We start from the raw sequence: 14,497 nt of genomic DNA, 5'->3' as shown, positions 1-14,497 counted from the left end.
CCAATGTGTAGCTCTTCGGGCAACTTTCTCGGTCCTATCTTGGCATTATAATCACGGACAATGATCTTGTAGAAGATGTGGACTCGTTATAGAACTTCTCCAACTCCATGTAATAGAAATTCTCAATTTTTTTTATTTTTGCTTTTTGGGTCATACCCGGCAATGCACAGGGATTACTCTTGGTTCTGCATTCAAGAATTACCCTTGGCAGTGCTCAGGGAACCATAGGTGATACTGGGAATCAAACCTGGGTCCGCTGCATGCAAGGTAAACGCCCTACCCACTGTGCTATCGCTCCAGCCCCGAACTACTCAATTTCTTCTTCATCGTAGTTGGATGTTGGTGTGTAGAAGATGAAGATAGGAAATGCCAGCAGTGAGCCACATGTATTCAAGTGTAATCATCAGATTCAGGTTGTTAGGCATTCGAGTGAATCAATGCTTATGTCCAAGTTCATGTTGACAAGGACACCGACACCATCTACTCCTCTATTGTCGCATGCTCCGAGGAACAGTTCTTCTCCAGTGTCGAAAATAGTATGATGTGATCGATGCTTTCTTGTCTTGTTCATACCAGTGATGTTGTACTTGATCTTCTACACTTCCACCATCAGGTGCAAGCTATTATAAATGACTTAGTTATTACATGACTTAGCTATTATAAATTGCACTGCCACACAAAGAGGTGCACATGTCCTTTTTAATTAGTGTTTTATATGCTTTGGGTCATTTCTAGAAGTGAACTGTCTGGATATTATGCTAGTTGTGCATTTAGAGGACTTTCGATACAGTTTTCCACAATTGTTGACCAGCTTACATTCTCTCCAAGTTAATTAGCTCATTTTCTTCCATCTTCATCAACATTCATTATTATCTTCTTCAGTTTCAGTTGGATCAAAAAGGGTAAAATATTCTGAGCAAACTCAATAGTGGAGATTAAGTATCTATATACTCAACACTGAGCCACTTTAAAAAATTCAGTTACAATATATAGAACGGCTATGTGATAAACATAAATTCTATATTCTGTATGTATAAACCAAATAAAATAACTGACACATTTTATCTAAAAACCAGTGACACATTTTATGACATCTTAAAACCATTTTATCTGGTGTGTTATAATATTTATTTTACTATCCAAAATTAGGTACTTGACTCTTTTCCCTTCTGGAGAAACCCGTGTTCTCTCTTGAGCACATATCTATCTTTCTCTTCCCTCACACTTCTCTAAATTTCTTTAAATAAAATCTATTTTTGCTTCATTTTAAAAAATATGTTATTTTTAAGCAACTATATATAAAAACATGTGTACACAATGTAGTACAGTACAAAAACATTAAGATAGTTTTAATTATCTAGCACCAAAAGTATAGAATGTAGGTTAAAAAAAAACAAAGTAATAGTGTTCATATATATATGGCCGCAGCACTGTAGCACTATCCTCCCATTGTTCATCGATTTGCTTGAGCAGGTCCAGTAACATCTCCATTGTGAGACTTGTTGTTACTGTGTTTGGCATATCGAATACATCATGGGTAGCTTGCCAGGCTTTGCCATGCAGGCAAGATACTCCTCAGTAGCTTGTTGCCAAGAGGCGTGGAGGAATTGAACTCAGGTCGGCCAGGTCGGCCACTTGCAAGGCAAACGCCCTATCCACTGTGCTATCACTCCAGCCCATATATATGGCTAGTAAAAATAATTTCTGTTCTACAAAAAATGCTTTCTGAGACTTGGGATGTTGCATTGCTATTCTGGGAAGAAGGTGGCTGGACTCAAGGTGCCCAAATACTGTCACATAGGTATAATTACTCATGTGTGGATTCACTGAGTAGTTACAAAATAAAACTTAGATGTGTGCTTCTGTAAAGTCAAATGTTATATAAATGTGAACATTGCATTAGTTCTTTTTTTATTTAGATTTTTATTAGTGAAACAAAAATATGGAACGCTTCACAAATTTGCATATCATCCTTGCGCAGGGGCCATGCTACTCTTCTCTGTAGCGTTCCAATTTTATTATATGTACTGCTGAAGCGAGCACACATTGCACTAGTTCTTAAACTGTATGTAAAAAGATCTCTTTATAAATGCTCCTGCCGTCAGTACTCATCAATACACTGGCTTCGCTCTTCACTCGCTACCTGTCTGAATGCAAGGTTCCGTCCCAGTGGAAAACCAGCAGGACCGTACTACAGTTCAAGAAGGGAGACATCCATGACATTGGCAACTATCACCCGATCTGCCTATTGTCTGTCATCTACAAGTTGTTCACTCGAGTCATCCTAAACAGGATTGGCAGAACACTAGATGAAGGACAACCATGCGAGCAAGCCGGGTTCCGCAAAGGATTCAGCATCATCGACCATATCCACACAATAACCAAGCTCATTGAGGTTTCTCGGGAGTTCAAGATGCCGCTCTGTTTAACGTTCATTGATTTAAAGAAGGCCTTTGATTCTGTTGAGACGGAAGTGGTCATTGAAGCCCTAGCCAATCAGGGCATTCAAGCCCAATACATCAGGATCCTCCGAGAGCTGTATTGCGGATACACCACCAGGATCTCACCATTCTACAAAGAAGTGATCGTTAATGTCAAGAGAGGGGTGCGGCAGGGTGATACCATTTCACCGAAACTCTTCAGTGCCACCCTCGAGAACATCATGCGATGACTGGAATGGGAAGGAATGGGAGTGAAGATAGATGGTCGGCAACTACACCACCTCCGCTTTGCTGATGACATTGTTTTAATAACACCAAACATCAGCCAAGCGGCACAAATGCTGGCCGACTTTGACCTTGAGTGTGGAAAGGTAGGACTACAGCTGAATCTTAAGAAGACAATGTTTATGAGAAACAGCCTTGTTCCTGATGCCCCATTTGCTCTCAACGGAACGACCATCTCCGAATGCAACAGCTATGTGTACCTAGGTCGAGAGGTCAACATGACAAATGACCTGGCACCCGAGCTGCGCAGGAGGAAGAGAGCGGCTTGGAACGCCTTCAAGAACGTCGAAGAAATAGCTAAGAGGAGGAAGAACCTCCGGCTCCGGGCACATCTCTTTGATTCCACTGTTCTTCCTGCATTAACATATGCCTCAGAGACCTGGGCCCTACGCAAAGAAGATGAGAACGCTATTCAGGTCTCCCAAAGAAGAATAGAAAGAGCTATGCTTGGAATATTACGTTTCACTCAAATGAGAGAAAGAATCCGGAGTTCTGACATCCGTCGACGATCAAGAATCAGGGACGCTGTCTCATTTGCCAAGGTGTTGAAAATCATATGGGCTGGTCACATAATGAGATTTAAAGACGACCGCTGGACTAGAGCTGTTACTGACTGGATTCCACGGGATGTCAAAAGGCCGCGTGGCTGCCCACCTACCAGATGGTCAGACTTCTTCGTGAAGATCATGAACGATCGGTTTGAGGCTCTTCATGTTCCCAGAGCGAACAGATGCCATTGGCCTATACTAGCACGCGACAGGGACAAATGGAGACGTTACTGGCGCCCGCTCGAGCAAATCGATGACTAACGGGAAGTTAAGTGATTAAGTGATAAATGCTCCATCAATTTTCTTAGCTGAACTCTGAGTCTTCCTGGTGATCCCTCCAGTTCATGGTAAATTTAAGACTCTGGACTCCCTGATTAATTTACATATCTGGTACTTAAAACCACCTTTCTGAACACATGACAGGGATCATTTTTGAAGCCTTGCATGTCCCAGGGAAACTTCCATGAAACATACTCCATGCTCAACTGTGCCCAGTAAAAAATGACCCTGCAATTTTCTTTCTTTTTAGTTTTTACAACATTTATTTATTTATTTTGCTTTTGGGGTCATGCCCAGCAATGCACAGGGGTTACTCCTGGCTCTGCACTTAGGAATTACTCCTGGTGGCGCTTAGGGGATCATATGGAATCTGGGAATTGAACTCGGGTTGGCCGCGTGCAAGGCAAATGCTCTACCCGCTGTACTATTGTTCCAGCCCGACCCTGCAACTTTCTAACTTCTGAGAATATCAACTATTGAATTTTTAATTGCCTCTTCTTTTTTTATTCCCTATCCCATCTGTTTTTCTCAAAAAGAAGAATGAGAGTTATGCAGAAAAAAACTGGTTTCCAGTAAAAGAACAAGATAAATCTTTCTATTTCTCCCCTTCCATTCATTCTTCTCACACCATTTCTTTCAATGTTTATGATGCATAGGTTTAAAATTGTTTTAAGCTTAATATATCTAATTTTCAAATTATTTCATTGAAATAGAAATAAGCAATTGACAATTAAATATAAAATACGGAAATTCTATGAAGTTCTTATTATTACGCATTTCATATCGATCTGAACCTCTGCCTTATGACAGTTTATCCACATTAGTTTAATAATGAAGGTATACTTTTTATTTTAATATTTGATTATTGTTGATAACATTCGCTTATAATAGTGCTTTTAGTGTACAAAGTCACTGAATCTTCACACAACCTAATTTAATTATGCAAGTATATTTTTTATCATAATATTTGAGTATTGTTGATAAAATACGGTTACAATAGTGCTTTTAGTGTACAAAGTACTGCATGTTCACACGACCAAGGAGTCAAAGAGTCCCTACACTATCATTACATAGTTTCTATTTTTCTATTTCTTTCTTCTTCTCCCACCCCACTTCCCCAACTTAGTAACTTTTGGACTATTGTCAAAATACAAGTGTTTGTTTTCATTGATGATTATCTATTTCCTTAATTCTTTATTTATATACCACATTGAATGAGATCATCTGACATTTATAATTCTTCCTCTGGCTTCATTTAATATAACATCTATAGATCCATCCACATTGTATCAAAAGATAAGATTGGGTAGTGGGAAATGTATACTGGTTAAGGGATGGGTGTTGGAACATTACATAACTGAAATCTAAATAAGAACCACCTTGTAACTGTGTAGCTCACTGTGATTCAATTAAAAAAATTTAGTAAATAAAACAACAGAGATAACAAAATAAAGAGATAAGGTTTCATTTTACTTTCAGCTGAGTAGTATTCCATTGTAAATACATATCATAATTTTTTTATCCACTAAAAAGTCTTTGGGCATTTGGGTGGTTTTCAGATCTTGGCTATTTTAAATAGTGCTGCAATGAACGTAGCTTTGTATGTGTCTTTTTTGTTTAATGTTTTATGTTCTTGAGATAGTTGCCAAGAAGTGGGAAACAGGGAACAGGGTTATAAAGCTGATTCTTTTTTTTTTCTTTTTGGCCACACTTAGTAGCCCTCAGGGCTTATTCCTGACTCTGTGCTCAAGGATCATGCTTGATGGTTCTCCTGGGGTACAATATATGTTGTCAGGGGTATAAAAACAGGATTGGCTAAGTACAAGGCTAGTAAGTACCTTACCCTTGTATAATTTCTCCTTTCCTTAAAGCTTAAAGGAGGGCCTTTAGGGCTGGAGCGATAGCACAGCGGCTAGGGCGTTCGCCTTACAAGCGGCCAACATGGCCGACCCGAGTTCGATTCCTCTGCCCCTCTCGGAGAGCCCGGCAAGCTACCGAGAGTATTCGATATGCCAAACACAGTAACAACAAAGTCTCCAATGGAGACGTTACTGGGCCCGCTCGAGCAAATCGACGATCAACGGGAGGGCCTTTACCTTTACCTTTACCTTCCTTAAAGCTGACATTCAATTTGCTTAGATAATTTAATGGTGGCAACAAAATATATTTTTAAAAATAAAATATTCTCTTTTTGAAACAACATAGATGGAACTTGAAGCAACTATACTGAGAAAAGGACCAGTTGCATAGCTCGGGGGTAGTTAAAGTGCTTGCTTGGAATGCAGCCAACTGAGGTTTGATCCCCAGTACCACAAATGGTCCCTGAACTACCACCAAGAGTGACCCCTAGTCAAAAACCAGAAGCATAACTAGGCGTGACCCAAAAACCAGAAGCATAACTAGGCGTGACCCAAAATCCAAAATACTACTACTACTAATAATAATAAATATAAAGAAAGATAAATCAGAAAAATGAGAAGGTAAAAGATAATTATTAAATGGCTGCAATCCTATGTGCAACATTGAGGAGCAGGGCTATGGGCACTGGAGCAGGAAAAACCATTGCAAAACAGCCCTGAAGTGAAACCTTGCAAGGGGGAGTAACTACACAGAGATAATAAAATAGGGTGCCTGCATGTTGTGTCTGGCCTTGAGCCGCACTCGACCCCCTACTCACACCAACGCCTAAAACACAGAAACCGTCACATACTTCTTAAGCGAGTCACCCTAACCGCAACATACAGCCTTGAAGGGGATTGGACGAGGGCAAAGCAGAGGAAAAAGTGATTGGCCACTAGTGTTAGGCTCTAATATGATTGGATCTCCCGTAAGCCAAGACTCTCTATAAGGATGTGTTCATTTGGCTATAAAATAGAGCTGTGATCATTGAATCTGCTCCTAAGGTGCCTGCCCTCCTTTACCTCATGAACCGCTGGCCTGGCTGTTCCTGGCCGCTTCCGGTGTGCAATAGGTCCAGCCGTTTTGGAGATAAAAGTTCCCCAACACAACATAAAAGCAAAGCAAAGACAGAATTTTAAAACAGAACAAAATAATTCATTCTCTTGAAACAAAATGGTGGTAACCAGAAGAGGATGGGAGGAGCAAAGGGGAAGGGAAGAATCTTAACCACTCTGGGTGCAGTGTAGTAGAGACATTCATTTCAGTTTATATGATCCCTGATAAATGATATTAATTTTAAAAATTATACTGTAAATTAAAAATCATTCATTCAAAAATAAACAAAATAGGCATGAGATCCATATTTTTAGTTTTCTTCATTCCATGATTCCAATGATAAACAATTTTTTACATCTTATCTTCATTAAAAAGAAATAATACACACAAAACATACTATATTGTTCTTTCTTTTAGTTTCTAACCTGTTGAAGCAAATAATTATTCATTATATAAATAAGATATGTGAATAAAACATTCCAAATTATTCTTTCTGAGGTTAATGCCTTGACTTTTTTATCCCCCTCCTTAATGCTGCCTTGATTTCCTTGTTCCTTAAACTATAGATTAGAGGGTTCAACATAGGGATAATAATAACATAGAACACTGAGAGTATCTTGTTCTGCTTATCAGAGTGGCCAGAACTGGGATTCCCATACACAGCCAGGGCTGTGCCATAGAAAAGGGTCACAACGGCCAGGTGGGAGGGACAGGTATTGAAGGCCTTGAGACTGCCTTTGACTGAGGATATTTTCAGAATGGAAGCTGCAATGTACCCATAGGATAGCAAGATAATTAACAAAGAACCAAACCCAACAGACGTCGCTACAAGAAAAAGAATCATTTGGCTGATATAGGGACTGGAACAAGCTAAAACGACAATCTCAGGAACATTACAAAAGAAATGTTGAATTAAGTTGGGCCCACAGTAGTGCAGATTAAAGGCAGAAATTGTTTCAACTAAGCCACAGAGTAAACCAGTTCCAAGAGCCCCAGCCACCATCATCTGACAGAGCCCAGGTGCCATGATGGTTGAATACTGCAGAGGGTTACCAATGGCCACATATCTGTCATAGGCCATGGCAGCCAAGAGGCAACCCTCAGCCTGACCCATCCAAGATACCACAAAATACTGGGTAGCACAGGCAATAGGGGAAATTATTTTTTGATCTCTGAAGAAATCTGAAAGCATCCTTGGATTGATAGAAGTAGAATAACAAACATCTATAAATGAAAGGAAACTAAGAAAAAAATACATAGGTGTATGCAAGTGGGAGTCCATCCTGATTAGGGTAATAAGAGTCAAGTTCGAAATGAGGGTCACAAGATAGGTTCCTAAGAAGATTGGAAAGAGAATAAGCTGCAGGTTTCTTTCATCTGAAAGTCCCAGGAGAACAAACATGAAACCAGATGTGTGATTGCCCTGGCCTTCCAAGGGCATGCTTGGCACCATCTCCTGAAAAAAAGATAAGAGAGGAAATGGTTTTGTTCTTAAAGGAGACACATACAGAAGTATTCTTTATTTTTTTAGTCAGACAACTGAATGAATATCCACCATTTCCTAGAAATATTATATCAGTATTTCTTGTTTAATCACAATTTTGTCAGCATTTTGCATAAGCACTTTCATTCTATCCTGGGGGTGTGCAAAATCTATAGTTCATTCTCATCAGAACATTATCCCGTAAGTTTTTTTAATAAAAAAAAAAAAACAGGGGAGACCACGAACACAGTCCCCCCCCTACCAAAAACAATGTGGCCAATTTTTCCACACTTGGGGAAATAGCAGGAATCAGCACATACGGAGTACAAAGGATAAGCCTCACTCTGGGAAAAACACCTAACACCTACATTGCCATTTTATCTCCTCTACCAGGTAATTATATGCCAGCCAAAAAAGTGTTAGTTTTCTGTTTTCCTTATCAAAATTACACTTAATCACTTAATCACTTAACTTCCCGTTAGTCGTCGATTTGCTCGAGCGGGTGCCAGTAACGTCTCCATTTGTCCCTGTCGCGTGCTAGTGTAGCCCAATGGCATCTGTTCGCTCCGGGAACATGAAGGGCCTCAGACCGATCGTTCATGATCTTGACGAAGAAATCTGACCATCTGGTAGGTGGGCGGCCACGTGATCTTTTGACATCCCGTGGAATCCAGTCAGTAACAGCTCTGGTCCAACGGTCGTCTTTAAATCTCATTACGTGACCAGCCCATCTGATTTTCGACACCTTGGCAAATGAGACAGCATCCCTGATCCTTGATCGTCGACGGATGTCAGAACTCCGGATTCTTTCTCTCATTTGAGTGAAACGTGATATTCCAAGCATAGCTCTTTCTATTCTTCTTTGGGAGACCTGGATAGCGTTCTCATCCTGTTTGCGTAGGGCCCAGGTCTCTGAGGCATATGTTAATGCAGGAAGAACAGTGGAATCAAAGAGATGTGCCCGGAGCCGGAGGTTCTTCATCCTCTTAGCTATGAGATTTGGAACTATACCAAATTGAGATAAAACTGTCATGTACCTCTACAATGAAAACTAGTGGTTTTAATCACTCATTATCCTGACAGTATCTAACTCAGTATTTGGAAAATCTCTACAGGAGTTATCTTGAGAACTAATATTTAATTTGTAATCAGGATGTGAACAATGGTGAATCTACTTTTCTGTGTTCATCAGGCCTTGAGAGATATGGGAACACTGTCAAGAGAAGGTGTGATAAGTCACACCCAAGTAGGAAGATTGGAAATGGAGGTCACTTGACTCTAGGAAAATCCCTCCTTTGACCGAAGACACAGTGGAGAGAGACTTATAGTGCTTTCCTGGCAGGCATATATTTTTCTGCTTCAAATCGTGAAGTTATTGGGACTGGAGATATAGTGAGTAAGTTACTTGTCTGGTCTGTGGCCAGCCTGGGTTGGATCCTCTAGTTCACAGCCAAGAGTAAGCCCTGAGCAGTTTCATGTGTGTCCCCCACCCCCAAAACCCCCACACTTACCCCTCAACAAAAGACTTTTCACTTAAATTATCTAAAATGTGGTTCTTGATTTTACTTGGGTTAGTTTACTAATATTTTGGTAAGCTTCAGGACTGTGAAGAAAACAATTGCAACCACTCACCACCTTAGCATACAGTTTGTGGTATGTTTAATCATTCTGGAGACTATTAGAGACTATTCATGTTTCCAGGGTTAAAGATTCTCCTACAAAAAGCAATGACTTATCTCATGTCACTGAAGCAATATACAAGAAAATTTGAAAACCAAAACAGATCTGAAATTCTCTCTGTCTTTCTTCTGTGAACTCCGTCCAGGGGAGATAAGCACTAAATCTTCAAGTCAAATGGTAAATAACACAAAGTAGTTTTCAACGGCCTCTTTAGATAAAATAAGTTGTTATTTTCTCAGATGACCCTTAGGCCATCTGTACCAGTGCTAATACACCTTTACTCAATAAACTTAAACTTCAAAAAATGTAGGTTAGTCACTTCCACTATAAGAGACAATATGGAAACAATTCTTACACAAACACCCTTAAGCTAAAATAGAATTGAAAAATACAGATTCTCATCAGAAAAGAGTCCCAACTCTGCCATTTTATCTATGTACAAAGTTTAACCATTCCTGAATGCCAACTTACTCGCCTCTAAAATTTACATTATAGTAATATGTACTTCAAAATGGGCCTATTAAAAAAATGAGATGAGAGCAAGGAAGCGAGCATATTCTCATTGAACAGAAACACCTCCAATTCAATAACATTGTCTTTGGCTCTGTCTCCAGAGTGATGGAAAATTACTATTTATTTTCTCATTTTTTATTTGGATTCATTCCATTGTGATTAAAATACAATGCTATTGGGAAATGATCACTCTGGACATGGGCTGGGACATGGAAGAGGTAAAGTGGTATGCATGATACCTTTTCAATAACAGTATTTTAAATCATAGTGCCTAGAAGGAAAAAAGAGAGAGGGGAATAGAGAGAGAGAGAGAGAGAGAGAGAGAGAGAGAGAGAGAGAGAGAAGGGGGTTGCCATAGAGACAGGCTGCAAGGTTGGACTGGGAATGGTAGGGAAACTGGAGACATTGGTGATAGGAAATGTGCACTGGTGAAGTTATGGGTGTTAGAATATTGTATGATTGAAAATGAGTTGTGAACAAACTTGTAACTGTGTATCTCAAGGTTATTCTATTAAAAATAAATCTTAAAACAAAACAACAGCAAAAGTAGTTCATTTAGTATCTAACGCTGTAATACTAGGGTGTCTCCTCAGCACTACTGACACCTACATGTATCCCTGAGTACCTCTTTACCAGCTGAGACCAAGTCAAGGGCTCACTCTTCAAAGTCACTTCAAGCTTTTGAAGTCTGAAATTTTGAAACACTGGTTTTCTATTTAGGATCAGTTTTTGTTTAGGAGCAGGGTTTATTAAAAATGTGCTTATCTATGCAATGCATATGAGGCTAGCCATACAATCTGAGTGTAAAAATAGACAAAGTAACAGAAATACCTTTTCTATGAAGAGCTTTAAGTAATAGTACTTTTGGTCAGCACAGGCATAGTCTGAATTTGGAGCAAGAAATTTAGAAACTGATAACACTGACAGAAGAAAAATTAAGGAACTCTAAAAATAATTTTTAAAGAGAGAAGGTAAGGAAGTTTGTTGTCAAGAGAAGTATTGTCAGTGAGGATTGGGGGTAAATTCATTTAGGAGACAATAAATCTGGGAGAGCAATTCACTATATTATTAGCATGCAACACTAATAAAAAGGATGAATATATATCTATTTCATCTACATTAAACTGAATATTACTTAAGCATGAAAAATGCATTCTGTCCGTGACATTAATAATTTTCAGATCATTATGCTAATAGAGTAGATACAGAAAGACAAATACTATATTAATTTCTCCTTTATGATCAATGGCTTTTATAAATGACCTGAAACAGATTATTTTGTTGTTCAGAGACTGAACTTGAGGAAAAGAAAAAATTTCTCAACATATTCTCTTTTCTTTATTTTTTGCCTACGTGTATCATTTCCAAGAAATTTTGGAGAAGGGAAGGTGGCCAAAGTAAATATTCATTGGTGATTTCACTGTAAGCATTAAAACCCTTTCTAATTCTGATATACTTAGGACATAGTTGTTTTGGATAAAATAAGTTGTAAAAAGCCAGAATAGTCTGACAAGCTACCGAGAGTATCTCGCCCTCATGGCAAAACCTGGCAAGCTATCAGTGACGTATTTGATATGCCAAAACACTTTAACAACAAATCTCACAATGTAGACATTACTGGGCCCACTCAAGGAAATCGATGAACAATGGGAGGACAGTGCTAGTGTTGAATGAAGAAGAGTAATATAATTTAGAACAGTGAATTAGACAAGAGATCAACACTGTCTGTTGCTGAGGGGACTCTCTCTTATTCTATGCTATGTAATCTAATATCTTGAGACTTCAAAATCTCCAAAGATGACATTGTAGATATATTTTATGTATTTCAGGTGGTCTATAGTATTTCTTATAAGATTTAATATCCTAATTTAGAGACAAATATCTCTTGCTATACAGTAATTATATCAGAAATATTATAAAACTGATATTTTTATTTTTAAGCAGAATCTTCCAGGGGAAAAAATGGAAAGCTTCTGAGTTATGGATAAATTTGAAGACCTAGGATAAGCATAGTTGATCTTAGAAAATTCTGAAAGTCAGTAAATAAATATTTTTAATGAGTTAAAATAAATATTTTTAATGAGTTACTTGATTGACTTTGATATGTTATAGTTTACAGACATTACCTTGTTAACTTTAGTCGATCATATTATTCTTATAGATTAAATACCAAAAAAAACCCACAGTTCAATTCTCAAGAAATTGCTTGACTGAATAAACATCCAGTCCACAACTTAGAGTTATGCCCAATGGTTTAGATTACAGAAGTGCTATTCCTTATGGTCAGAGAGCTTGAAAAAGGTTGGGTAGAATGAGAACAAGTAGAGATTGAAGGAATGAATGATAAGTAGTAAATAATGTACTTAAGAACCATAAACCTTTTTCCACATAGGTCTAATGGGAAACCATAGACCACTCTTTTCTCTATATCTTGAACTCTCACCTTGACCATGATGCCCCAGGAAGAAAGAATTCTTGACAAAGGTTGAAATTGTCTATATCGTATTCCCCAATGTTTCCAGAATGGGTCCTATTAACTCTCAAATGGAAGCTGTTAGCCATGAAAAAAAACTCTCCACTCACAACAAGGTAGGTGTCTGCAACCAGGGTACCTCTAAATGGTGTTAATAACGGCACAGAGATGGGCAAAGAAAAGACAATTAAATGGAGAAAACTCTCCAGGTATTTGTTCTCTGGAGTGATGGTTGCTATGGAGGTTTTATCACAAACCTGTGATTTTTCCTTGTCCCCTCTGGATCCATTCTTCATATCCCCATAGTCCAATCATTACACAATGGCTAAAGATTTTCTTTAACAAACTTAAACCCTATTGAGGTGGAATGGACTTAGAGAAAGTCCAATCATTACCCTTATCTTCCTCGTGAGAAACCCACAGAGGAAACTGTAAGTGAGTGGTTTGTCAAACCACATCAAACATTCAGCTGGTATAAAGTTTAATGACAAATTATTGAGGAGGGTGGACACTGCCTTGTTTACTTTTATTTTAGTTTATTTTTCTTATACATTCAGACAGACATAACCTCAGCTTCTTGGCCTGAATCAATTATCACAAATAAAAGCTCTGTGATATGGTCATGGCATTATTTATTATTCATCAGTGTGAACATTCATGAAGGAAGAAGTGCAATAAAACATATTTGAAACAGTTAGACAACTGTCTCAGAGACTGACCATCAGGGACAGTAGACTCTTCCAGTCTTCAATGAAATCTTATTTCTTCATTTGATAATTTTTCTGACAAACACAAACTATCCTCCTTTTTAAGTGCAAATAAGCAAATTCAGGTTAGAACTATCATTAATTAATTAATTGTGGGTATTGAGGGCAATAGTAGTGTTGCTTCAGAAAAACGTTGGCTTAAGAGATATTCAAATTTTCTAAGTTTTATGAGGTAGTTAATAAATATATCATACATATCTGTCTTCTATTAACAGGAGGTTTATTTTATAATCTCAGATAGAAATATTTTCTGTATCTAGTATATTATTAATTTTTTAAAGAATTTTTATAAGTGAAACTCCATGAGGCACAGTTGTGGACTTACAAGCTTTTTGTGCTTGGGTTATTCAGTTATACAATGATCAAGTACCCATACCTCCAACAGTGCCCTTTCTCCACGACCAATGATCCAAGTATCCTTCCCACCCCTAACCCCCCCACCCCATCTTGCCTCTGTGGCAGGGCATTCCCGTTTGTTCTCTCTCTACTTTTGGGTGCTGAGGTTTGCAAAAAAGGCATTGAGTGGCAATCATGTTTGGTCTATGGTCTACTTTCAGTACACATCTCCCATCCTGGGAGGATCCTGTCAACACCCTTTACTTGGGGTTCTCTTTTCTATCTGAGCTGCCTTTTCCCCTAGCATGTGTGGTTGATCTTCAAACCATGGAGTGAACTTCCTGGTACTTATTGCGACTATTCTTGGAAGTTAGTCTCCTTTTCTGTTACTTTATATTCCCCAGATGAATGCAATCTTTCTATGTCTGTCCCTCACTTTCTGACTAATTTCGCTTAGCATGATACTTTCCATGTAGTACCACTTGTATGTAAATTTCATGACTTCATCTTTTCTAACAGCTGCATAGTACTCCATCGTGTAGATGTACGAAAGTTTCTTTAACCAGTTATCTTTTCTGGGGTACTCGGATTTTTTCCAGATTTTGGCTATTGTGAACAGCGTAGCAATGAACACAGAAGTGCAGCTGTCATTTTGAATATACTATTTTGCCTTTCTGGTATATATTCCCAGGAGTGGTATTGCTGGCTCAAATGAGAGCTCAATTTCTAATTTTTTG

The 14,497-nt window shown here is 38.5% G+C and overlaps 1 protein-coding gene and 2 non-coding genes across 3 annotated transcripts; all 3 read right to left on the bottom strand.

The window, feature by feature from the left end:
- Positions 1 to 1,936: 1,936 nt before the first annotated feature.
- On the bottom strand, positions 1,937 to 2,043 carry LOC130016974 (U6 spliceosomal RNA). Its single transcript, XR_008791297.1, has one exon. It is a non-coding gene; the product is annotated as a U6 spliceosomal RNA (small nuclear RNA).
- A 4,964-nt stretch (positions 2,044 to 7,007) lies between these two features.
- On the bottom strand, positions 7,008 to 7,961 carry LOC130041590 (olfactory receptor 1440-like). Its single transcript, XM_056133860.1, has one exon. The coding sequence runs from the start codon at positions 7,959 to 7,961 to the stop codon at positions 7,008 to 7,010; it is 954 nt and encodes a 317-aa protein (XP_055989835.1).
- Positions 7,962 to 8,220: 259 nt separating this feature from the next.
- On the bottom strand, positions 8,221 to 8,392 carry LOC130016741 (U1 spliceosomal RNA). The gene has a single exon (XR_008791261.1). It is a non-coding gene; the product is annotated as a U1 spliceosomal RNA (small nuclear RNA).
- Between the last annotated feature and the right edge of the window lie 6,105 nt (positions 8,393 to 14,497).

Source organism: Sorex fumeus, unplaced genomic scaffold (genome assembly GCF_029834395.1).
Source record: "Sorex fumeus unplaced genomic scaffold, SorFum_2.1 ptg000007l, whole genome shotgun sequence".
Lineage (NCBI taxonomy): Eukaryota > Metazoa > Chordata > Mammalia > Eulipotyphla > Soricidae > Sorex > Sorex fumeus.
Note: the sequence above shows the minus strand (reverse complement) of the source record. Positions and strands in the feature narration are given on the sequence as shown.